The sequence below is a fragment of the Nerophis ophidion genome, linkage group LG14, assembly GCF_033978795.1.
Source record: "Nerophis ophidion isolate RoL-2023_Sa linkage group LG14, RoL_Noph_v1.0, whole genome shotgun sequence".
In the NCBI taxonomy this organism is placed as follows: domain Eukaryota; kingdom Metazoa; phylum Chordata; class Actinopteri; order Syngnathiformes; family Syngnathidae; genus Nerophis; species Nerophis ophidion.
The window spans coordinates 21,206,912-21,234,252 of record NC_084624.1 but is presented as its reverse complement, the minus strand read 5'-3'; the positions used below and the strand labels follow the sequence as shown (position 1 = coordinate 21,234,252).

At 40.3% G+C, this 27,341-nt stretch overlaps 1 protein-coding gene across 1 annotated transcript in view; it reads right to left on the bottom strand.

The window, feature by feature from the left end:
* Positions 1-27,341, bottom strand: part of LOC133568280 (ephrin type-B receptor 1-B) — a 576,210-nt gene that overhangs the window by 379,717 nt on the left and 169,152 nt on the right. Inside the window, 1 exon segment of the mRNA XM_061920097.1 lies at positions 20,587-20,651. Coding sequence (XP_061776081.1) covers positions 20,587-20,651 — 65 coding nt within the window.

Below are 27,341 nucleotides of genomic sequence, written 5' to 3'. Positions count from 1 at the left end.
AGCCATTCAGTTATTAGTTATTATAATTAGCTCTATTCAACTTAGTTTTGGGGCAAAAAAGGTACAGAATGAGAGAAATGTAAATAAGTTATGTTTTCATGAACATGAATTACGGACTATAAGCAGCTACTTTTTTTTCTTTGCTTTAAACCGGGCGGCTTATAAGCAGATGCAGCTTTTTTTGTGGCTTTGAACTGGAGGTAGAAGTGCCGTTGTGTCATTTGGTTGTTCAAATGAAGATGGACTCTTCATTCATCACTCCAACCTATGTTTGTAAGTTTTATAATACAACTACAACAATTCTTACTTACGAAACCGTCCCGTGTGTGATGTGTGCAGTAGTGTTTTCATGCATATTTGTACGTGATATCATAATGTAATAAAGCTAGCGTCTTCAGCATTAATTAATCTGCTAACACGTTTACTGGTGACTTTATTAGTGTAATTAACTTACAATGGCATTCTTTTTGCATTGTTTCAGTTTCACATATTCCTCAGTAAATTCACCAAATCATCACTGTGGAGTTACTGCGTCTGTTTAGCTAATTGGAGAGCTAGCTTCTGCAGCTAGTGGGTCCACGTCAATGACTTCTGTTTTGTTTGATCAGCCGCTTTACTGCCATGTAACAGGCAATTAAGGTATGTAAATAAACATTTACAAAATAGTTTTGTGTGAAATAACAAATTTCACAACGTTTATATATGTGGCTTATAGGCTGGTGCAGCTAATATCTGTACTATATATATATATATATATATATATATATATATATATATATATATATATAAATTAATATATATTAATATACATATATATGTATATATATGTATATATATATATATATATATATATATATACATATATATATATATTAATATATATATATATATATATATATATCAAGGAGGCGGAGTGGAGAGGTGGGGCGCGCTTGGAGCGACGCTGCAGCAAACCGAGCCAGGTGCGTAAATCACACACCTGCTCTCAATCCGTGCATCTTCTCCTGCAGTATAAAAGGGGAGAAGGAGGAGCGATCTGGGCAGAAGACGGAGGAGAACCAGACGAAGATGACGAGAGAGAGCAGAAAACGAGAGATGAGCCCGCGAGGAAGACGCAGTTACCAGCCACCGAAAGGCGAGCCGAGACGAGCAGCAAAGGAGGTCGCGCTGGAAATCGGCGCGACCGACTGGGACCAAACACTGTCTATTAAAATAATAAACGCGTGTCAAACCTGCTACGACGCGTCTTGCATCGATGGTCCCTGCGACCCACATGTCACATATATATATATATATATATATATATATATATATATATATATACATATACATATATATATATATATATATATATATATATATATATATATATATACATATATATATTTGTATGTTGTGGGTGTGGCCTATAAAGTAATGCACTCTAGTGAAATAAGACAACATGCAGGCTGCTTTTACCTCTATGACCTATGTAGGGACAGCAGGGGACAGAATATTAATAACATATCCACCTAAATCTTTCCTTTTAGGTAGAATAGCCTTCCTTGTTATAGCGAACATGTGTTTTGTCCTCCAGACAGACACACAGGAGGGGTTATGGAGGAGGTACCGCAGGTGTGTGCATGCATGCGTGCAAATAAGTGGACAGGTTTTGACCCGGGCAAGCTGCCCTGAAGAAAAGAGAGCCTGTAAAAATATATGGAAATGTAAAGTCAAGTGGGATAATTTATCCTCATTTTATTCACCACTCTTTCACATTCCAACTTTTAGTCATCCCTCGACAACAATAATAATAATCTAAGTCAGTTTTACAGCTCCGGGAGACGTCGCCAATCGAAGAACAGCATAATCGTTGGAATCGTCCCTTTAACTCATGTTATTTTCCACTTGTTAGGGAAATATCATTTAATATATACGGTCCCTTTAACATATGTATCATGTTCACAATTATTAACTTTCTTCTTTTCCTTTATCACTGCATAATCAATTGCATCAATTGCTGTGCACACTCTCCATTATATTACCTCGCTGTGAGAAATGACAGGAAATTAGCAAACTATCAGTAATCATTACGGTATAGCGAAATGGTTTAATTAAATAGGCTTTGCTTCTTTCTACTGCTTTTCAGTTGAATGTTGCAATTTCATTTAGGCCCACAATATGGCGAATATGGATAAAAGTGGTCATTTTATGCATTTTTCCTCAATTTCAAACACTTCATCGTGATTGATATAACATGTAATGGTGGCCCTTTGGTCAAATCGTATGTTTTACAAACCGCTTTCTGACCGTCTTTTTAGAATGCGCTGATTTGTGGGCGGTCTTATGTACGTGCCTCCACTTTGACTGGGTCTTCTCCCCGTCGGTTGTAGTTTTTTCCGCTACTTTGTGTTAGAGTTGGAATCAGCAGAGTATACATGTGCATGTACGAACCAGTCCAGCCAAAAACAAGAGGATAGAAAAAAAATAAGTTTTGGGGTAAAACGTTACCATACAGGTGTATATAGAGATATCAGCTGATGTCACTAATGGGGAAAAAACATCACAAATAAGGCAAATTCTAAACGGCTCCTTTAGAGGAAATAGAAAGAAATATCAGGATATTTTTTTATACACCGTATTTTCCGAATCATAGGGTGCACCAGATTATAAGGCGCAATAAAGGGGTCAAATCATGATTTTTTTTCAATATGTAAAAGACTTCCTTGTGGTCTACATAAAATGTAATGGTGGTTCTTTGGTCAAAATGTTGCATGGATGATGTTTTACAGATCGTCTTCAAATCGCTTTCTGATATTAGCTTTAGGATGTGGGATTTGTGGGCGCTCTTTTTTACATGCCTCCACTTCGACAGCATATTCTCCCGTCATCTTTGTTGTAGCTTGCAAGGACGGGAGCGGAAGAAGAGTCAAAAAATATAGCTAACTGTTTTAATGACATTCATACTTTACTTCAATCAATAACAGAGCAGCATCTCCTCATCCGTGGCTCACTAGTGCAACAACAGCGCCCGAAATGTGTCCCATGAAAAACCGTCCGACCGGAACTCTCTAATAACTAAAGTTCCTTGGGTGAATAATGTAAACTCACTACACCAGTATGTTTTAGTGCGTTCATGGCGATTTTACCGACAGACATGAATAAGAACTTTGCACTTCTTTATATTACAAATGGCAACGGCGGAAGATGAATGTCACATAACAAGAAGATATAGAAAAAGAAATTTTCAGGACTTATGCAGATCCCAAACACAGATCAGCAGGTACCAGAAGGTACGAAAAGTTGTTTTTGCATAATATTGCAACACAAAACACAAGATAATATGTCTTACCTTATACACACAATAATAATAATACTCCTGTGTTGAAGCACAGTACAATCCATCAAGTGGTGCGGCTTCATAGCTTACCAAGGTCGTACTAAAACATTTTGATGGATTTTTTTGAGGGCCGTGTGTAATGTTCTATATTTCCAAAGGAACATATATAATGTTGGTGTTGTTTACTTGAGTCATATTGCAGTCTGCACGTATCTCTTATGTGTGACTGCCATTTACTGGTCACACTTATCATTTCACCATGTTACAAATAAAATAGCTTTGAGGTCGGTAAGCACAGCCAAAATTATTCTGTACATTAGGCGCACCGGGTTATAAGGCGCACTGTCGAATTTTGAGAAAATGAAAGGATTTCAAAGAGGAGCATTATCACAATTTCAGAGGGGTTAAAACCAATAAAAAATCCGTTCCCAGTGGCTTATTTTATTTTTCGAAGTTTTTTTTCATAATTTTACCCATCATGGAATATCCCAACAAAAGGCTTTAAAGTGCCTGATTTTCGCTATCTGTAAATCCACCGTCCATTTTCCTGCAACGTCATCTAGTGATGCCAACATGGCGGATAGCACAGCAAGATATAGCGACATTAGCTCGGATTCAGACTCGAATTTCAGCGGCTTAAGCGATTCAACAGATTACGCATGTATTGAAACGGATGGTTGGAGTATGGAGGCAGATAGCGAAAATGAAATTGAAGAAGAAAGTGAAGCTATTGAAGCTATTCGGCGATCGCCTTCTAACCAACGATTGAGTGTCGCAGGATATCCATACTTCTCTGTGCTATGTCTTTCTTAGCATCGCTGGTAAAATGTGCAGACCAAATGAAGGACTTTCGCATCTTTTGACACTGGACCCACTTAAATCTGTCGATTGGTAAGGGTTTGTTTGGCATTAAATGTGGGTGGAGGGAAAGGCTGGATGCAAATATAGCTACAAATGTACATACAGCTAGCCCTAATAGCATGTTAGCATCAATTAGCTGGCAGTCATGCCGCGACCAAATATGTCTGATTAGCACATAAGTCAATAACATCAAAAAAACTCACCTTTGTGATTTCGTTAACTTTATCGTTGGAAATGCATCTGCTTGGAGTGTCGCAGGATATCCAAACATCTCTGTTCCATCTCTGTCTTAGCATCGCCGGTAAAATGTGCAGACCAAACGAGGGACTTTCGCATCTTTTGACACTGGTGCAACTTAAATCCGTCGATTGGTGTGTGTTTGTTTGGAATTAAATGTGGTTGGAGGGAAAGCCTGGATGCAAATATAGCTACAAATGTACATACAGCTAGCTTAAATAGCATGTTAACATCGATTAGCATGCTGTGCTAATCGATGCACATTCCACGTAAATCAATTTAAATCCGTCCCTGATTGTGTTGTTACACCCTCCGACAACACACCGACGAGGCATGATGTCTCCAAAGTACGGAAAACAGTCGAAAAAACGGAAAATAACAGAGCTGATTTGACTCGTTGTTTGTAATGTGTTTGAGAAAATGGCGGACTGACTACCTATTTCTATTAATCGCTCGCTCCCAGAGCGAATAATAGAAAGGCGTTTAATTCGCCAAAATCCACCCAATTACAGTTCGAAAATCGGTTAAAAAAACATATGGTCTTTTTTCTGCAACATCAAGGAATATATTGACGCTTACATAGGTCTGGTGATAAAGTTCCCCTTTAAGTGCGCCTTATAGTCCAACAAATATGGTAATTATCTTTGCCATGCCTCAATGGTCTGATTACTAATTTTTGGGACTTATGCAGATCCCAAATACACAAAAACATGTACAAACAGGCAAAAAAAAAAGTCGGTTTTGCATAGTAAGTCCCCTTTAAAAAAAATAAAAAAGCGGTACAGTGAAGTGTGACCTTATAGAGTTTATATTTGTCTTACACCAGTGAACACATCCTTGTGGAAATTATTTTCAAGGATGCTGTTTCAGTCTCTCTTTGGATCTTTTCTCCACAAATAACACAATACAGTCATGGGAAGCCATGGACGTGTAGCCAAGTCCTATCTTCACGCCGAGTAGGCATGTCTGTGTCGGCGCACAAAGCAATTTAAAGCGCCTGACGACACACACCCAATAACCATGAAAGCAAAATGAAAGTGATCCCCCACTGCTCTGATGGCAAGCCGCTCATGTTTGTGAGAGCGATCGCGTTCAATTTCCTTTTAACTTGAGCACATCTCTGAGGGCGACATGAGGATGTATAAATGTGTGAACACACACTTGTGTCGGTACACGGGCGAGGGTTTGTGGTAATATGTGTGTTGGTTCTCATTTGTGTCCATAAAGACCCATGCCTTGTTTTCAAGTAGACATAACTAGAAAAAGGCAGAATTACGTTTAAAACGATAAATCTCTCGTCCATGTTGTCATACTTTATAGATATTCATGTACCGTATTTTCTGAACCATAGGGTGCACCGGATTATAAAGCGCATTAAATGGGTCATATAATGATTTTATTAGTACCATTGTGTGGGCGGTCTTATTTACGTGCCTCCACTTGGACAGCGTCTTCTCCCCGTCATTGTTATAGCGGTGTAGCGTGCAAGGACGGGGGTGGAAGAAGAGTCAAAAGATGGCGCTAACTGTTTTAATGACATTCAGACTTTACTTCAATCAATAACAGAGCAGCATCTCTTCATCTGTGGTTCACAAATGCAACAGCAACGCCCGAAATGTGTCCCGGAACACTCTAATAACTAAAGTTCCTCGGGTGAATGATGTAAACTCACTACACCGGTATGTTTTAGTGCTTTCATGGCGAGTTTACCCACAGATATAAATAAGAACTTTACACTACTTTATATTAGAAATGACAAAAGCAGAGGATGAATGTCCCATAACAAGAAGATGGAGAAAATTAAGAAGCTTATCGACTAAGGAGTCGGTACGGACTACAGCGGTGGACATGCGTGCATTTTCTGGACTTATGCAGATCTCAAATACACATCTGCAGGTACCAGAAGGTAAGAACAGTTGCTTTTGCACAATATTGTGAAACAAATAGGTAGAAAATATGTCTGCTAATGGGTGCCGGTTCTTATATACACACCATAGTAATACTTGTATCTCTGACTATGGTAGTCATAATGGGCCGACAATCCATCAAGCGGTGCAGCTTCAAAGTCATTCTAAAACACGTTGACGGATTTGTGAGTGTTGTGTGTAATGTTCTGTATTTTCATTGGAACATTTAAAGTTTGGGTGTTGTTTACTGGCGTCATATTGCAGTCTACACGTCTCTTATGTGTAACTGCCATCTACTGGTCACACTTATCATTACACCATGAACCAAATAAAATTGCTTCGAGGTCGGTAAGCACAACCCGGATTGGACTCGGTACGGACTTCAATGGCAGATGTGCACAAATTTTCAGGACTAGTTCAGATCCCAAATACACATCAGCATGTACCAGATGACATGAAAAGTTGGTTTTGCATAATATTGCAAAACAAAACACCAGATAATATGTCTGCTAAAAGGTGCCATTTTGCGGTCCGTATCTCTGTCTACGGTAGCCGTAATGGGCCAACCATCTATCAAGCGGTGTGGCTCAAAGTCGTACCAAAACATTTTGACATATTTTTAAGCACCGTGTGTAATGTTCTGTATTTTCAATGGAACATATAACATGTTGATGTTGTTTTTTTTAGTCATCTTGCAGTCTACACGTAACTCTTATTTGTGACTGCCTTCTACTGGTCACATTCAACATTACACCATGTACCAAATAAAATTGCTTTGAGCACAACCAGAATCATGCCGTACATTAGTCACACCGGGTTATAAGGCGCACTGTCAATTTTTGAGCAAATGAAAGGATTTTAGGTGTGCCTTATAGTCCGAAAAATACGGTACATTAAAGCAAAAATCCTTGATTTCCTCAAACCTCAAGTTTATTGAGTTGTTTTGTTTTTTTGTCCTGTCCAGCTTCTCAGGCAAATCATATAGTTGATGTAGATGCCCATATCGGCTGTTCAGATTTACTTTACAAAAGAGAAGTGTAGGATACTTCTTTTTTTTTGCCTTATTTGAATTTGACTTTATTAAATGTATTTATAGTATCATTTGGTGCAGCCGGGCCGTAGCAGGAGGGGATCGAAAGAGATAAAAAGGAAGACAGAAGGGGAAATTGTGGGGATAAGAGGGGGATTAGACAGAGAGACAAAAACAACAACAGCAAACACAACAATAACAAATAAAACAACAACTACAATAGAACAACACCGGCACATACAATATATAAATAAATATTCGTAACAGTGACAGTAAAGAAACAGTTAGTGAAATAAATAATAATATAGTAATGACAATGAGCATTTTTACACTGCAACTGGAGCAATACAAATACCAATAGAAAAAGTGCTATTGATTATGAACAATACCAATAGTTTACCTCTATTATCAACAATACAGTTGATCAAAGGCAACAATACCTATACAAAATTATAACTAGAAAGATTTAAAAAAAAAAAAAGAGAGAGAGAGGCAACCTATATTAATCTTGTAGATTGTTATAGTAACAATAGGTTAAACTTTGTCAGTATGCCATGTGTTACCCAGTTTCCCCTAGGGCAGGGCAGGGGTAGGAAACCTATGGCTCTAGAGCCAGATGTGGCTCTTTTGATGACTGCATCTGGCTCTCGGATAAATCTGAGCTGACATTGCTTAACACGATAAGTAATGAATAATTCCACTTGTAATTACAGTGTTAAAAATAACGTTCAAAATATAAAACATTCTCATGCTTTTTTATGTTCAAGAAGTTGCATTAATGGTAAGAAGTAATTTATTTATTATTGGTTAGTGTGGGGCTTGCCCTCCTGGGGGATCTTCAGACCACCAAGAGCCTGTTTTAGGGTTACAATATTGTTTTGTTTTATTTTTCTCTCAGTTGCTTTCCAGCAATTGTCTTTTTCTCTTTCGTCCTCACTCACGCTCTGGCTCCAGCCCCAAACCTGTCTCTCCTCCTGGCTGCTGCTTATAACAGAGCGACAGGTGATTAGATAACAAGACCCAGGTGGGCTATCTACGCACCTGTCGCTGATTTCGAGGCCGGTCCTGCAACATCCTGCTTTGCTGCAGGCCCGCAGGCCACGCCCCCCCCCCCCCCCCCCCCCCCCCCCCCCCCCCCCCCCCCCCCCCCCCCCTCCCCACAGTTAGCTTCAGAATAACAATGTTATTACAAAGAATAAGAGACCTATTATACTTTGGAAATGTTGGTCTTACTTAAAAATGCACGCTTTCAGTTGTGTTCAGTGTTAAAAAAAAATATTATATGGCTCTTAGGGAAATACATTTTAAAATATTTGGCTTCTTGGCTCTCTCAGCCAAAAAGGTTCCCGACCCCTGCCCTAGGGCAACAACGTTGATATATGTTTGATGAAACATGATTATGTGCATGAGTGTATGTATGTATATGTACTTGTATATGAACAGAATGTGTATATGAATGGGCTTCACGGTGGCAGAGGGGTTAGTGCGTCTGCCTCACAATACGAAGGTCCTGCAGTCCTGGGTTCAAATCCAGGCTCGGGATCTTTCTGTGTGGAGTTTGCATGTTCTCCCCGTGAATGCATGGGTTCCCTCCGGGTACTCCGGCTTCTTCCCACTTCCAAAGACATGCACCTGGGGATAGGTTGATTGGCAACACTAAATTGGCCCTAGTGTGTGAATGTGAGTGTGAATATTGTCTGTCTATCTGTGTTGGCCCTGCGATGAGGTGGCGACTTGTCCAGGGTGTACCCCGCCTTCCGCCCGATTGTAGCTGAGATAGGCGCCAGCGCCCCCCGCGACCCCGAAAGGGAATAAGCGGTAGAAAATGGATGGATGGATGTATATGAATGTTTGTACAGTGAATGTATATGTACAGTATATGTATGTATGTTTATACAGTGAATGTATATGTACAGTATGTGTATGTTAGTACCGTGAATGTGCGTGTAGATGGACGAACTTGGAATTAGTTGGTATTAGGGCTGTGAATCTTTGGATGTCCCAAGATTCGATTCAATTCAATATCGATTCTTGGGGTCACAATTCGATAATATATCGATTTTTTTGATTCGATTCTCAATTCAAAAACGATATTTTTCCGATTTAAAACGATTCTGTATTCATTCAATACATAGGATTTCAGCAGGATCTACCCCAGTCTGCTGACATGCTAACAGAGTAGTAGATGTTTTTTAAAAAAAGCTTTTATAATTGTAAAGGACAATGTTTTATCAACTGATTGCAATAATGTAAATTTGTTTTAACTATTAAACAAACCAAAAATATGACTTATTTTATCTTTGTGAAAACATTGGACACAGTGTGTTGTCAAGCTTATGAGATGCGATGCCACTGTGACACTATTGTTCGTTTTTATTATTTTTATAAATGTCTAGTGATAATGTCAGTGAGGGTTTTTTAATCACTGCTATGCTGAAATTATAATTAATATCGATACTGTTGTTGATAATATTCATTTTTGTTTCATTACTTTTGGTTTGTTCTGTGTCGTGTTTGTGTCTCCTCAATTGCTCTGTTTATTGCAGTTCGCAGTGTTACTGGGTCAGGTTTGGTTTTGGAATTGGATTGCATTGTTATGGCATTGCTGTGTAGTGGTTTGTTGGATTAAAAAAAATAAAAAAATAATTAAACAACAAAATTTTAAATAAAAAAAAATAGATTTTTTAAAATCAGAATCGATTCTGAATCGCATAAAGTAAACGATTCGATTCTTATCCGAATCGATTTTTTCACACACCCCTATCAGGTATGTACTGTATTTGTGTATGTATGTGGGAGCGTAGGTACCTATGTATCTACGTTTGTATGTATGAATAACGGTGTGTGTGTGTGAGTAATACGTGTGTTTGTATGTATAATATGTTTATATATATTGTTTCTTGGTTTAAGTTACCAAGTTGACATGAAATTGAACACAACTCGTTAGTGCAGTAAACAAAGGCCAACATACAAATACCAATGTGTAAACATCTCACTGTTATTCTTCATCTCAGGTCTCCTTATCAGACCTCTATCTGTCCCTCTGGGTGAGGTTCACTCGCTCCATCCTTCCCTTCTATATGTGCATCAGGCCTGTCAGTCTGTCAGGGTATGAATAATTGAAGTAGTAGGTCAGCAGATGGCTCTTATGGATCTCCACCTACAGGAAGTGCACACACCTGTCCAGTTCAAACCCGCAGGACTTGGCTAGACCAGGGCAGAGCGTGCAGCAGCAAGCAGCAGCACACATGTGGCTACAAGTCAGCGGCAGTAATAAAAAACACGCCAACAGTTTTTTTTCCACCTGCTACCAAAATCCCCTTCTTAATGTTCTCCCCCAGTCCTTCTTCTACTCTTTTTTTCCTGCCCCCCAGTGTTTATCCTCGCCACCCACCCAACCGCTCTCTTTATCGCGCTCCGCCGCGGGCCTTGACGGGCACGGCCACTGGCCCCGATTTTCGGCACGCCTGACGGTAACCTCCGCCTCTCGTCGGAGCAAACCTTTGAACCCCGCTGCACACCCAAATCCCGTCCCCGGTCCCTGAGAGTTAACCCCGTCTGACATCCACACTCACAGTCTGCAGGCTTGCCAAGCAGCGTTCACACTGATTGATGCCCCCCCCCCACCCCTGTCCCCCCGGTTCTTCTAATCCCCCCACCCCCCCTCTTGATCCTGTAACCTACCCTCTCTTTTCTTCGCTCTCGTACCCCTTTTCACTCCACACTCCCTCTAATCCCATCCATCTCCTTCCGGATAAAAGTAATTTTAGCTCCCACCCCACTTTTATCCTGTCAAGAAAGACGCGGGAAAACTAAAAAAAATCGGTTCTAAAAAAGTTATTTCGCACCCAAATCAGACAACCAAGTCTTTTATTTGTGTCACGCTCTATATTTGTTCTCTTTTGCGAGGGAAAATCTCCTCTGAAGCATTTTGCTTTTGGACTCTTTTTTTTTCTTTCCATCCATCCATCCATTTTCTACCGCTTATTCTCTTTTGGGGTCGCGGGGGGCACTGGCGCCTATCTCAGCTACAATCAGGCGGAAGGCGGCGTACACCCTGGACAAGTCGCCACCTCATCACAGGGCCAACACAGATAGACAGACAACATTCACACACTAGGGCCAATTTAGTGTTGCCAATCAACCTATCCCCAGGTGCATGTCTTTGGAAGTGGGAGGACGCCGGAGTACCCGGAGGGAACCCACGCATTCACGGGGGGAACATGCAAACTCCACACAGAAGGTATTGCCTCAAAATACAAAGGTCCTGCATTCCTGGGTTCAATCCCAGGCTCGGGATTGAACCCAGGACTGCAGGACCTTCGTTCTGTGAGGCAGACGCACTAACCCCTCTGCCACCGTGAAGCCCATAGATAAACAATCCAAACTCATACATCAAATACCATCATTTTTCTGCAGGCCAGCTACCTCAGTCATGTACAGTCGTGGTCAAAAGTTTACATACACCAGTAAAGAACATAATGTCAGGCTGTCTTGAGTTTCCAATCATTTCTACAACTTGTATTTATTTTTAATTTTTTTTGATAAATCGATTGGAGCACATACTTGTTGGTCACGAAAAAACATTCATGAAGTTTGGTTCTTTTATGAATTTATTATGGGTCTACTGAAATTGTGACCAAATCTGCTGGGTCAAAAGTATACATACAGCAATGTTAATATTTGGTTACATGTCCCTTGGCAAGGTTCACTGCAATAAGGCGCTTTTGGAATCCATCTTGACAAAATTGGTTCAGTTCAGCTAAATTTGTTGGTTTTCTGACATGAACTTGTTTCTTCAGCATTGTAAATGATAAATGATAAATGGGTTGTACTTGTATAGCGCTTTTCTACCTTCAAGGTACTCAAAGCGCTTTGACACTACTTCCACATTTACCCATTCACACACACATTCACACACTGATGAAGGGAGCTGCCATGCAAGGCGCCAACCAGCACCCATCAGGAGCAAGGGTGAAGTGTCTTGCTCAGGACACAACGGACGTGGCGAGGTTGGTTCTAGGTGGGATTTGAACCAGTGACCCTCGGGTTGCGCACGGCCACTCTTCCACTGCGCCACGCCGTCCCCATGTCCACATGTTTAAGTCAGGACTTTGGGAAAGCTGTTCTAAAACCTTAATTCTAGCTTGATTTAGCCATTCCTTTACCACTGTTTACATGTGTTTGGGGTCATTGTCCTGTTGGAACACCCAACTGCGCCCAAGACCCAACCTCTGAGCTGATGATTTTAGGTTGTCCTGAAGAATTTGGAGGTAATCCTCCTTTTTCATTCTCCCATTTACTTTGTAAAGCATCAGTTCCATTTGCAGCAAAACAGGTCCAGAGCATAATACTACCACCACCATGATTGACGGTAGGTGTGGTGTTCCTGGGATTAAAAACCTCTCTTTTTCTCCTCCAAAAATATTGCTGGGTATTGTGGCCAAACAGCTCAATTTTTTATTCATCTGACATCACATGGACAAAGACAAGACATTCTGGAGGAAAGTTGTGAAATTTAGTAGCATTTTGAGTAAACCCATAATAAATTCATAAAAGAACCAAACTTTGTAGCGCGGTTGGAACGGTGGCCGTGCCAGCAGCCGTGCTAGCAACCTGAGGGTTTCTGGTTCAATCCCCATTTTCAACCAACCGAGTTACGTCCGTTGTGCATACTTGCCCGGGAGACTCCCGAATTTCAGTGCCCCTCCCAAAGATCTCCGGGGGCAACCATTCTCCTGAATTTCTCCCAATTTCCACTCGGACAACAATGTTGGGGGCATGCCTTAAAGACACTGCCCTTAGTATCCTCTACAACCTGTCGTCACGTCCGCTTGTTCTCCATACAAACAGCGTGCCGGTCTGGTCACATAATGTATGCGACTTATTCATACACACTTGTGAATGCAAGGCATACTTGAACCACGGCCATAAAGGTCACACTGAAGGTGGCCATATAAACAACTTTAACACTGTTACAAATAAGCGCCACACTGTGAACCCACACCAAACAGGAATGACAAACACATTTTGGGAGAACATCCGCACCCTAACACAACAGAATAAATACCCAGGACCCCTTACAGCACTAACTTTTCCGGGACATTACAATATTCACCCCCTGCTACCACCAAACCCCGCCCACCTAAACCAAACCCCGCAGCCGCCCCCCATCTCCCGAATTCGGAGGTCTCAAGGTTGGCAAGTATGCCGCTGTGTCCTTGAGCAAGACACTTCAACCTTGCTTCTGATGGGTCGTGGTTAGCGCCTTGCATGGCAGCTTTCGCCATCAATGTGTAAATGTGCGTGAATGTGGAAATAGTCAAAGCGCTTTGAGTACCTTGAATGTAGAAAAGCGATATACAAGTCTAACCCATTTTTCCATTTTTTCTACATAATGATGTGGCAGCAGCCATCGTCATCTCACAAAAGTCTCGGGTGCCGGGAATGTCAATCAAGTGACGAAAGTGACGTATCCACTGAATGTGACTCAACAAGATAATTGTGTCTTGTCTACAGTTAAGAAGGGTCGGGGCTGCATCGTGGTTCATTGAGGGTCAATTCCGACATGTATTTGGAAATGTTGATCCCTTCCCGGTGATGCTTTGTGATGCCAAAAATGACAAGTGATGTTATTGACTTTATTCTGTTTTGCTTGAGTAGGGAACATTTCAAGTAGTAGGCCGCACTTACCCTCTGCAAGTGGCCAAGTCATCATTTTCTCCCATGTTTCTGCTCAATGTGTGTTTATTCCCTGAGTAACTTAAGCCACACACACTCTGATTATCGCTCATGGAACGCCCCCTCCATAATGCATGTACAGTGGAAGAGACTTGAAAGGTTTGACCATCCCTTGAACTTTGGATGGGGCGATCACTAAACCACCTTTGTGGCTCAAGTTTCACCGGTGACGCTGTAGGACACAATCCACCAAGGTGTTGTCCTTTCACACAATGGGACAACGTTGGTTTGTCACACTCGTGTCTCGCCACCACGGACACCTCTGTCTCTCAAATTGCCGTATGATAAGTTTTCACCCTTGTAGTCTTTTCTAGAGTTAAAAGGCTGAACTTGAGGTAAGATTTTATTTTTTTATGTCCAATTGTAAATATTCAGCTCCTCTGTACCGTATTTTTCGGAGTATAAGTCGCTCTGGTGTATAAGTCGCACCTGCCAAAATTAGATAATAAAGAAGGAAAAAAAACATATGTAAGTCGTATTTTTGGGAGATTTATTTGATAAAACCCAACCCCAAGAATAGACATTTGAAAGGCAATTTAAAATGAATAAAAAATAGTGAACAACAGGCTGAATAAGTGTATGTTATATGACGCATAAATAACCAACTGAGAAGGTGCCTGGTATGTTAACGTAACATATTATGGTAAGAGTCATTCAAATAACTATAACATATAGAACATGCTATACGTAGGGGTGTAACGGTATGTGTATTTGTATTGAACCGTTTCAGTACAGGGGTTTCGGTCCGGTTCGGTCTGGTGTATCGAACGAGTTTATAAGCTAAAGTTTTAACAAGCTGCTCTGCTTTCTGCCTCTGTTTGAGCACCCAGCATTGTCCCGCCCACATAACCATCTGATTGGTTACATACAAATCCCATCAGCAGTGCGTTTTCAGAGCGACGTAACAGCCAATCAGCAGTGCGTATTCAGAACGCATGTTCTCAATGCTTCAGCGTCGAGCAGATATCTGTTTAGCAGCGGACATCGTACTCTCCCCAAATTATATAAAATACTTCCCAGTCACAACTACTGCGGGCATCACCACGAGCCCGTTGACCTTCTACAAACTTGAACTGCAACTCAGCTCGCTCGCAGTTCTGTCTAGAGGTGAAGGCTAATTAGCTTTTAGCGTAACAATAGTTAATTTTGCAGTGTGTGTGTGTGTGTGTGTGTGTGTGTGTGTGTGTGTTAGGGGCATGAAATAACATGAAGTCCATGGTGTTCAGGGATGAATAGTCTCTCCTATTGCTATTGTACTATTTTTTCGGTTATAGTTATATTAATCATTAGTAATGTAGCAGCCTAGTTTTGAATGGCAGGGTCCCTGCAATCACATGTTGACAAAAATATAACATTTACATAATAAAAGTCAACTACAGGCTTCCCAAATGCTGTAATAAATTAAGCATGGTGAGTTGACTTGAAACTGTTTAATGTTGCACTTTTTATATGTGGAAGAAAGGTTTTGTCATTTTATTTAATCAAAGCAACACCTTGAGGCAGTTTAATGTGGATTAACGTGGGCAAAATTATCATACTGTTCCCAATGCTAAAAGAATAAAGCCATTGTTTACAAATTTCGTAAATAAATAACCCAAAAATTTATATTTTGTTGTTTTCTTGCTTTACCGAAAATGAACCGAACTGTGACGTCTAAACCAAAGAACGTAGCAAACCGAAATTTTTGTGTACCGTCACACCCCTAGCTATACGTTTACCAAACAATCTGTCACTCCTAACTGCTAAATCCGATGAAATCTTATAGGTGTAGTCTCTTACGTGAATGAGCTGAATAATATTATTTGATATTTTACGTTAATGTGTTAATAATTTCACACATAAGTCGCTCCTGAGTATAAGTGGCACCCCAGGCCAAACTATAAAAAAAAATGCGACTTATAGTCCGAAAAATATGGTATTTCTTTTAGGCTTTCATACAATAGCTTTATAACAAAACACTTAAAAAGTGTGAAGGAAAAGCTACAGTTGAGATTATTATTATCTAGAGTAGTTGACTCGTTGTTATCCTTGATGCTCCCATAAATTCCATTTGGGTTCGTCGTCACATTTTTGGGGGTGTGGGTTGTCAGATATACTCATATATTTATACATATCACTCATAGACTTTGCTTAAATGTGTGTTCCTTAATCATGGTGTGTTGATAAAAGGGCTGTAACGATAAACCATATTAATCATAAATGGTAACGTGGCGACCTGTCCAGGGTGTACCCCGCCTTCCGCCCGATTATAGCTGAGATATGCGCCAGCGCCCCCCGCGACCCCTAAAGGGAATACGGGAAAATGGATGGATGGATGGGTAAAGACAATAGACAGTTAGTATTACTATTTAAAATTCAAATGATTGAAAAACCGAGACTAATAACCACTTTTGCATATATACACTTGCACTAACTCGGCAGTTAGGGAGTAGGGGAAACAATTCCATTCAGAATCAATTCTCGATTCAAAATCAATATGTTTTTATTGACATTTGGTGTCAGTTTTATAATTAACTACATTCCTCCAAAAATAAATAACAGTTCTGATTAATTTCTATATTATTTAAAAAAAATAGTTTTGTTTAAAAAATACATATGTATACCCAAACATTTATCAAAGTCAAATACAAATAAGGCAAGATAAAATCAAGGTCAAGGTCAAAAATCCGGATTTGTATTTATTTTATCGATTTTCAAAGGTTTTTTCTATTTAGGTAAGAATCGGTACGAATAAAAATTGCGATGATCTCACAAATATATACATATTTTTTGAAGGACCTAATATGAAAAAATACTGCGGTTATAATAATAACCTTGATATTATATTTTCTTATCTTTACATTCCTAGGTTGTCAAGGCAATTAAACTTTAAAATGTAGTTCTACCTTTTTTAGAATTTTCTCCCAATAAAATCCTCCCTCTGGTGCGGTTGGTTGTCACAATGCAAAGGATACACATTTTAAGCGAAACACTTTAAACTTTGATTACCTTTTTTTACCCCCGGGCGTGGTACTTAAACCACACCCACCAAATTTTAAAAGAAAAAAATATTTTTGCATATCTTAGTTTATAAGCCGCAGATATATACCGATATTAAATATTTTGTAAATGTTTATCTACATACAGTACCTTAACTGTTTCCAAATGGTGTCTCTAACACGGCAGTAAAACGGCTGATCAAACAAAACGGAAATTATTGTCATTGATCTACGAGGTGCGGAAGCTAGCTCTCCAATTGGCTAATAACTCAACAACTCCACGGTGATATTTTGGTGAACTTACGAAACGGAGACAATATAAAATGAATACCGTTGGAAGTAAATAATACCAACACAGACACTTTTAAATGTGTTTGCATATTATGACGTCACTCGTTTGATTATATTACGACGCATGTACACATTTACCTGAAAACACTCCTACAGACATCACAAACAGGACAGTTAAGAAAGTAGGACTTGTTTTGCTTATATTGTAAAACTTACAAAATGTTGTTTGGAGTGATGAATAAGGAATCCTTTTGAGCAGAGACGCTATGGACGGCTTTACTAAACAGGAAGTACATTTTCAGTTAGCATAAAACTTGTGTAAAAGATAGCGCCGTAGCACAGACAATAACACACCGCTTCATTATCTCAGTCGGAGTAATGTGAAAACTATTTGTTGAATAAAAAATCCATAAAAGTAGAAGCATTTAAGTCTCACCTTAAAACTCATTTGTATACTCTAGCCTTTAAATAGAACCCTTTTTTAAACCAGTTGATCTGCCGTTTCTTTTCTTTTTCTCCTCTGTCCCACTCTCCCTTGTGGAGGGGATCCGGTCCGATGGCCATGGATGAACTACTGGCTGTCCAGAGTCGGGACCCAGGATAGACCGCTCGCCTATGTATCGGCTGGGGACATCTCTGCGCTGCTGATCCGCCTCCGCTTGGGATGGTTTCCTGTTGGCTCCACTGTGAACGAGACTCTCGCTGATGTGTTGGATCCACTTCGGACTGGGCTCTCGCGGCTGTGTTGGATCCACTATCGATTGAACTTTCCCTGTATCATGTTAGACCCGCTCGCCATCCATTGCCTTCGGTCACCTGGGGGGACGCTTATGTGGGCCCTACCAAGGATATCGTAGTGGTTTGTGTTGTGGTTTGTGCAGCCCTTTGAGACACTGGTGATTTAGGGCTATATGAATAATCATTGATTGATTGATTGATAAATTAGCTGCACCATTTTACAAGCCGCAGGTTTCATAGCATTGGAAAAGAGAAGGAAAATACCTTAATTGTAGGAATGACTATTGAAGAAGTACAACTCACGATACAGTAAAACGTGCAACAAACATACCCATTTTCCACGATGTAATAAAAGTATTCATAACATAACATTGTGTCTTTTTTCCTGGGTACTATTTCGCGTCACGGATACCTTTAGCAACACCGCCTAGCAATGTGATACATGTGATTTGTGCGTAATGCTACACCAGCTTTAGCAGAGTCTAGCAGCAAGGTCAAAGCAGCAGCACAACGAGGTAGGTGCTTATTCCCCCTACAGCACTTCTCTCCCCGTCTGAAGCCTTACAACACAGGGAGCTTAAAAAGCATTGCTCGACACAGACAAGAGGCTCTGGGCGCCCGCGGGCCGGCTGAACTCCACAGTCTCACTGGGTAGGTAGAAATAGTTCCTGGTTCCTGCTCTGTTCTCTCGCTCCACCGCTCCATGAATTAAGTCATCCTGGCAGTTTTCAGCACAGATGGTAAATAGTAAATGGGTTGTACAACTTTATTTCCACATGAGTTGGAAAAATTGTATTAGATGTAAATATAAACAGTATACAATGATTTGCAAATCATTTTCAACCCATATTCAATTGAATGCACTACAAAGACAACATATTTGATGTTCAAACTGATAAACATTTTTTTTGTTGCAAATAATCATTAACTTAGCAACCAAAATGGATACATGGATGACACAGCAGAGGATTGGGAGAATGTAATGTGGTCAGATGAAACTAAAATAGAACTTTTTGGTATAAAGCTAACTCGTCGTGTTTGGAGGAAGAAGAACACTGAGTTGCATCCCAAGAACACCACACCTACTGTGAAGCATGGGGGTGGAAACATCATGCTTTGGGGCTTTTTGTCTGCTAAGGGGACAGGACGATTGATCCGTGTTAAGGAAAGAATGAATGGGGCCATGTATCGTGAGATTTTGAGCCAAAACCTCCTTCCATCAGTGAGAGCTTTGAATGGTTAACCAAACACTTATTTTCCACCATAATTTACAAATAAATTAAATAAAATTCCTACAATGTGAATTCCTGGATTTTTTTTTCACATTCTGTCTCTCACAGTTGAAGTGTACCTATGATGAAAATTACAGACCTCTGTCATCATTTTAAGTGGGAGAACTTGCACAATCGGTAGCTGACTAAATACGTTTTTGCCCCACTGTGTGTGTATATATATATATATATATATATATATATATATATATATATATATATATGTATATATATATACACACACACACACACACACACACACACACATATATATACATATATATATATATATATATATATACAGAGAGAGAGAGAGAGAGTGTTTTGATGAATGTGTGTGTGTGTGGGTGTGTGTGTGCGTGCATGTGTGTGCGTGCGTGCGTGCGTGCGTGTGTGTGTGTGTGTGTGTGTGCGCGTGTATAATTCAGAGCACACATTTAACACAATATAAAATCCTAGTTTGTAGGAGTTTGGAGGGGACAAATGGTTAGGAAGGCCCTTCTATTAAACTGACCAGCACTTTGTCTAAGAGGAGTAAAAGGTATATTACATTTTACACCATTGTAAAAACCCTTGCAAAGACCTAAAGCCTTTGCAAATGTGGCAGCAATCATTGACTGCCCACAGTGGCAGTGCGGGGCTTGTCAATGAATTACTGGATTAAAGTCGCTGGAACAAGACCTTAACGTTTTCTTCAGGTACATTAATGTTATCATCCTGATGGAATACATCTTTAGAAAACATAAGAAACAGGAGACACCCTTTTAAAGATCTCACACTTTCTACTTAATTCCCACACCTTTCATGTGCATGAAACTAGAAGAAAGATGGAAATAGTTCCCTTCCAGCCTAAAAGAGCTGGTTAGCATCCTTTTAGCTGTCCTGGCTCACTTTCACCTTAATACCTCCACTTCCCTGCATAAATGTGTTATTACAGTATCATTACAGTCCCCATTTACTGAGACTTAGGTTATGTGTTCTGGGGCTTGTGCAGGACTCATTATGTCATTAAGTCATTATGAGCCAGGACAGAGAGAAAATAATACCCATAATAGAGCTACACTGGGCACTACTTAAGTCTGTATTTGTATCCTGTCTGGCTTCCGGCCTATTTGCCTGTCAGCCAGTGGATCTGCATGTGCTGTAATGCAGTGTTCATACACTTGATATGCCAACACCAGAGTGGGTAAAAGAGCGCCTCAAATGGACTTACCCCAGAGTTAGGATACGCCGTCCAGCCCAGTTCAGCCGTGGCCACTCGAGTGTCCATCACGGTTTCTGCAGGAAAAGCCAGAAAAAAGCGTGTTTAGGTGCGGAGTTAGAGGAAGAGAAGCTCTTCTGAGCATCAATCAACAGAGCTGAACCACATTCAGTCAGCAGCCATCACTTGACACTACGTATCAGTGAAGAACAGAGAAGAGACAGATCCTTCGCAGCGTTTTATCCGTCTCTGCTAGACTTCTAGTCAGACAAAAAAAAAACATGGAAACAAAGTCACTCTGCTGGAAGGCTTTTGTCTTGTAGTCTTTCATTCTGTTAAAAGTGGGGGTTTGGTAATGCATGCTCTGTGAATGTTTATTAATTATGAAATGAGACCTGTTTGACTTTAAAAATGTGAAATATAATATCACTGTTATTGGTAGTTACTACAAGACTCAATGGGGTGTTAGTATTATTAGTTATTTACTAGTTAGTTATGTATTTTTTTATTTTTATCGTCATACCAATGTGTTTTATGTTTCATCAATAAATTTACACTACATTGGTTTGCTTGCAATTAGGGCTGGGCGATAAGGCCTTTTTTAAATATCTCAATATTTTTAGGCCATATCGCGATACATGATATATATCTCGATATTTTGCATTGGCCTTGAATGAACACTTGATACATATAATCACAGCAGTATGATGATTCTATGTGTCTACGTTAAAACATTCTTGTTCATACTGCTCATTTTAAACTTTCATGCAGAGAAGGAAACCACAACTAAGTCAATTAACCAAAACTGTATTTATTAAACAATTAAGCAGTGGCACAAACATTCATGTCATTTCAAAACAGAAAGTGCAAGATTGTCAGAGACATTTTAAGTGTCAAATAGATATGAGTTGCATAATAGGAAATCAAATAGTGTTCGTCCTTCGCTATGTGGTAGGTTAATACGGACGTTGTTAAATTCTGTTGTTGACTATTTTTTCATACGGTGTTGATGTGGAAATGTTTGCCTCAGCATTTTGTTAGTGTGGCACCAAATGGAGATGTTGATAAGCGGAGTAAACACTTCATTCTCTAGCAGGTGACTTTTCAAATGATGCTACATATTAGCAGTAATGCTACTTTTTATAGTAAGCTTTTCCCCTCCACACTTGACAAATTACGATTGTCTGTTCGACATATTCCGACTTGAAGCCAAACCACCGCCAGACGATAGACCCCCTGCTGTTTTTCTTGGGAATTACTTCTTCCTTCATTTGCACCTTCTTTCTCTCGTATTACCACTCGCACGGCTCCGCTAGCATCACAGCTAACGTTACCCACGCTGCAACCTCTCTGCTCTGTGAGGGCGTAGACGTCTGTGACATATGATGTGACAGTGTGTGACATATGTGTGCTTGCTGTCTGTGAGAAGGAAAGACAGGAAAGAGCAAGAAGAGCATGTAGTGTAATGCCCGCAGCTAAAAGCAACTGCGTGAGAACGTATACTCGAATATCACGATATAGTCATTTTCTATATTGCACAGAGACAAACCTGCGATATATGGCCCAGCCCTACTTGCAATTCTGTTGCACAATGACAATAAAGATCTATTCTCTTTTATTCTAGTACCTATAAGTCAAATACATCATATTGATACAGATATAACATATACCATATTTTACGGACTACAGAGCACACCAGTATGTAAGCCGCACCCGCTATTTTTTTTAATAAATACATATATGTCTGTATATTAGCCGCACTGGACTATAAGCCGCAGATGTATTTATGTTGTGAAATGAGTTATTCACACACACATTTTTTATAAATGTTATTTACATTCCTTAATTGTTTCCAAATGGTGCCTGTAACACGGTAATAAAACGGCTCAAAACAAAAGTCTTCGTTATGGACCCATTAGCAGCGGAAGCGGGCGCTCCAATCAACTGATCAGTCTCAATAACTCCACAGTGACGTTTTTTGGTGAATTTCCTGAGCAATTTGTGAAAGTCAAACAATAAAAACAGAATGCCGTTGTAAGTTAATATTACTAACACAGACACTTGTAGACGTGTTCAAATGTAAGCTGATGATACATTTAAAGAGTGTGGGGTGTGGTTTTATTCGCAAATATCTTGGAGACAGACTCAAAAACACGGGTTATAAAAGTGACCGTGAAGCAAAAGTTATATTCCACTAAATGTACACCAAAGCATCTCCCATACGTATTATCTACACCAGGGTTTGTTAACCTCTTTTAACTTTTTTCACAACAAATACTAACACTAAATTAGACATCTTACCCTTGACTTTAAGTGCATTCAGTAATATCCGACATACTTACTGTTTACAACCTTGTCAAATTATATGAAACCATGTGTTCATCAAAGAGACTATTATTTATTTAACACATAAACTTTAGACTTAGGTCAGGCTAATCATAAAAATAAGTAATAACCAAATCTACTGCTTAAGAAGGAAATCGTAAATAACTGACAAAAATAAATGTACATACAATTATGTTGTGCTAAAGTGAACTAAATTAATCATGAATGTTTCTTAATCAAACTGTCAATAAAATTAAAATGCAAATGAAAATACAGCTTCACTACCTAAGTCATATTTTTTGCGCTTAAGAAGCTTATCTATGACTTTAGCCGTAGACTTCTTCTGTTCATTTGAGATGATCATTACTGTGTATTAACTAAGTGTACTACAACTGAGTACCGCCGCAGACTACATGGACCACAGCTGAAAAAACTGATATTTCTTGACAGCCCTATTAGGGAGCACTTGTGGGCCTAGTGTTAAAAACACGGAGGAACGAAGTATTTTAAATGTTGATTCAAATCCCAATATGTTTTTTCATTGAATAATAGACAATCTGTCTTTTTTAGAAGACAGTATGTAAAAATTTGAACAGTTTTTTGTTAAAAAGATTCCATAACTTTGAACTGGATACTTTTGTCGCTCGGCTGTCGAGAGTCTGCTGACGTACTGCATAACAGTGTGGTACGCCAGCTGCACTGAAGCAGACAAACAAATTCTACAAGATTGTTTATTATTTTTATTCGATAGTAGTCTGTTTATTTCAATTGTTAGTTTTGCCTTTATTACCTCTTGTGCCCATATTTTTCCCCACTACCGCAACTTAGGTTGGAGTCCTTAATCTTGTTATATGCAAATATAATGACAATAAAGTCCATTTTATTCTATTCTATTCTAAATGTGTTCCTGTGTAGTATTTCTCCAGCAATGGTCATGTGGTGACATCAATGATGGTATTTTGAGAGGTAATCATCAATCAATCAATCAAGACACTGATTATTATTTATTACTTTGGTACTCTTCTCTTGTTCTGTATAATGTACAGTATTTTATATGTCTATAGTGTTTTGTATATTGTACAGGATTGATTATAATTGTTGTTGTATAGTAGTCTGTTTATTTCAATTGTTAGTTTTTCCTTTATTACCATCCATCCATCCATTTACTACCGCTTATTCCCTTTTGGGGTCGCTGGTGCCTATCTCAGCTACAATCGGGCGGAAGGCGGCGTACACCCTGGACAAGTCGCCACCTCATCGCAGGGCCAACACAGATAGACGGACAACATTCACACTCACATTCACACACTAGGGCCAATTTAGTGTTGCCAATCAACCTATCCCCAGGTGCATGTCTTTGGAAGTGGGAGGAAGCCGGAGTACCCGGATGGAACCCACGCAGTCACGGGGAAGACATGCAAACTCCACACAGAAAGATCCCGAGCCCGGGATTGAACGCCAAACTACTCAGGACCTTCGTATTGTGAGGCAGACGCACTAACCCCTCCGCCACCATGAGGCCTTTATTACCCGCTTGTGTTTATATTTTACCCCATATTTGTTCCCAGTACCGCACCTTAAATTGGAGACTTTAATCTCGTTATATGTAAATATAATGACAATAAACTCCATTCTATTAAATTCTATTCGATACGATTCAGGACTTTGGTCATAGCTAACAGCACAATTAATAGTCGATATGGATTGAAAGTCGTAAAAAAAAAAAAAAATGAAAAGCATCTCAACACAAAAGCATTAAACGGTAAGACCAGGTGTAATGCTACAAAAAATGATCGAGGACCACACCCCCTAATTTCACCCATCTATCCATATCCTAACATTTCAACTCGCAGAAAAACCCTCTGATTTTGGGCAAATGGCAGACTACTTCCTGGATTATTCACCAATCAATCACAGGGATGAACCAAGATATATAGGTCAATGGTACGCCTCTAACTAAGGGAGAGTTGGATAAAGTCACCATGAACCCCACAAATAAATAAAAATAAACCCCATGAGGTACTTTCAGAAGTTCTACCCAGAGGAGAGGAAGTTACATCTGCACAGGGATGACCAACTGCATATTTTGTTTTCCTGCAATCCTGATTGTTCATGTACAACACAAGGACGAGTGGACAATACCGTTCATACAGGGTTGTTATCGTTCTTCTTCAGGGTCTCACAATCGCAGGAAGAGACCTATCCCATCCCCTAAGAAGCACAAACACCACTTTGTCTACTATCACCAGAAGACTGCACAAGACATGCAAGGTTTATCAAGAAAGGAAAAATTACAACATCCCCGGAGGAGATAAAACTTTACCGGTGGAAAAGTTCGAAGCCGTGGCTTCCCTTTTGCATTGTTCCTCTGTGACACAGTCCATAAATTTGTTGGAAATCTCAGAGGAGATGTTTACTGGCTCAGTATTGATTAATATCTCCTCTTTTGCTGCATCGTTCACAGACACATATTTATGGAGTGATGGACATGTTGGCCTTCGCAACGGGATTTGGGGAGCCATTATTTAGCGAAGCCTTTCTCTGGCCCCAACTTTCGATCTTTTTGACAGCGGACCTGGACATATTTCACTTTTTTCCACATCTCTTTCCACAGCCTTTGTTGTGTTTGGAGGCAAGTAGGTGAACGCCGGTCCTGAGCGATCGTCTACAGGATGTCAGTGGAGTGTTGCTGACTTGGATGCGATCCATTTAGCACAGCAAACAGTTGGCTGGCGACACCCACACGTGTTGTTGATGCGGGAGATGGATTGCAAGCTGCAGACTCTCAGTCGCTCCTTCAAGGAGACGTTCCAGCCCCTTTGGCTCCCACCTCCTCGCCTTCTCCTCTCAGCAAAGCGTGGCCCTCGCAGATGTCGTGTTTTAAGGAAGCGGTGAACTCGCAATGATTTGGAAACCATTTCAAAGAAAGCCTGTCATCCGTACTTCAAGTGGTCTGGGTTTGATCATGAAAGGAGCACACCGGCAGTGAACGACAAACCACGAGTGTCCTCAACGTTCTTATTTTTGGGTGAAACTGTCCACAGACATGATACCAATTAGTGTGCTACAACATTCACAAGCTGACTCCGAAAGCAATTTCCAGAGTACGACCACAATGACAGCCCGGCATCCATCCTCAATTTCCTTAAGACCATCCTGTTCCAGCAGCCCTCAACTGGGGAGGCCCTGTGGAAGTAGAGCGTGAAACCAGCCAACTTGGCGGGGACTGTCAACAACTTTCTCTGGGGAAATCACACACGATTTAGTCAAATCGCACAGGCGCTGGCAGGGCTGTTTCCTTTTGTAAGGAGGAAAGAGGAGGGGAGGAGAAGGCATAGGATGGTAAAGGTGGAGACAAATGGGTCAAATGCCCGTGGGAGAGGTGACCTATGAAGAATAGCAAATGAGTAAATGGAGTATGGTAAGTGGTTATTAGTGGTAGGGCGGGGCCAATACACCTGTCCACTGGCCCTTGGGATGTGTTCCTTGTTTCAAGGGGCCTTTCCGAACATGATTGATTATTCTACACATATCCTTATATGAACAGCTGTTACCCACAGTTACCGATTTTACCAGAGTATAAGATGGCATTGTTTTCTAAAGAATAAAACATAAAAACACTGTAAAAAGACAGGGTCCAGAGTCTTGTGATTAGGAACGAAACGATAAAAGGTATTACTCATTACGGTTAGTCCATCCATCCATCCATTTCTACCGCTTATTTCCTTTGGGGTCAAAGAGAGCACTGGTGCCTATCTCAGCTACAATCGGACGGAAGGCGGGATACACCCTGGAAAAGTCGCCACCTCATCACAGGGCCAACGTTGATAGACAGACAACATTCACACTCACATTCACACACTAGGGACTAGAGATGCGCGGTTTGCGGTCTCATCCGTGGAGTCCGCGGATAAACCGAAGGTCGGGCGGTTGACATGACGAAAAAATAGATTTTAATTAGATTCGGGTGGGTGGCGGTTGAACCATCCGGGAATATTTGACATACATGGTCCTGGGATCGGTATAATTTGCAATTCAAAGAGCCATTTAAGACCCGTGTCATAAAGCGAGGAAGACAATAGGAGACGCTATTATTCTCTTGAATGACTGCCGGCAGTCACCCAGATAATAAGTATTAGGGCGTGCTATGAAGCCATTGGCTTTGTCGCCTTCTACAACATGTACGATCTGCTTGTCAGTCTAGCAACATGTTGTGTGTGGCTTCCACGGCAACACGCACACGACTGCAAGGCATACTGGGTGACACAGAGTACACTAATGGTTGTGATATAAACAATTTTAACACTCTTAGTAATATGCGCCATGCTTTGAAGCCACACCAATTAAGAACGACAAACACATTTCGGGAGAACATCCTCACAGTAACACAACATAAACGCAACACAACAAATACCCATAATCTTTTGTATTCATGACATTTT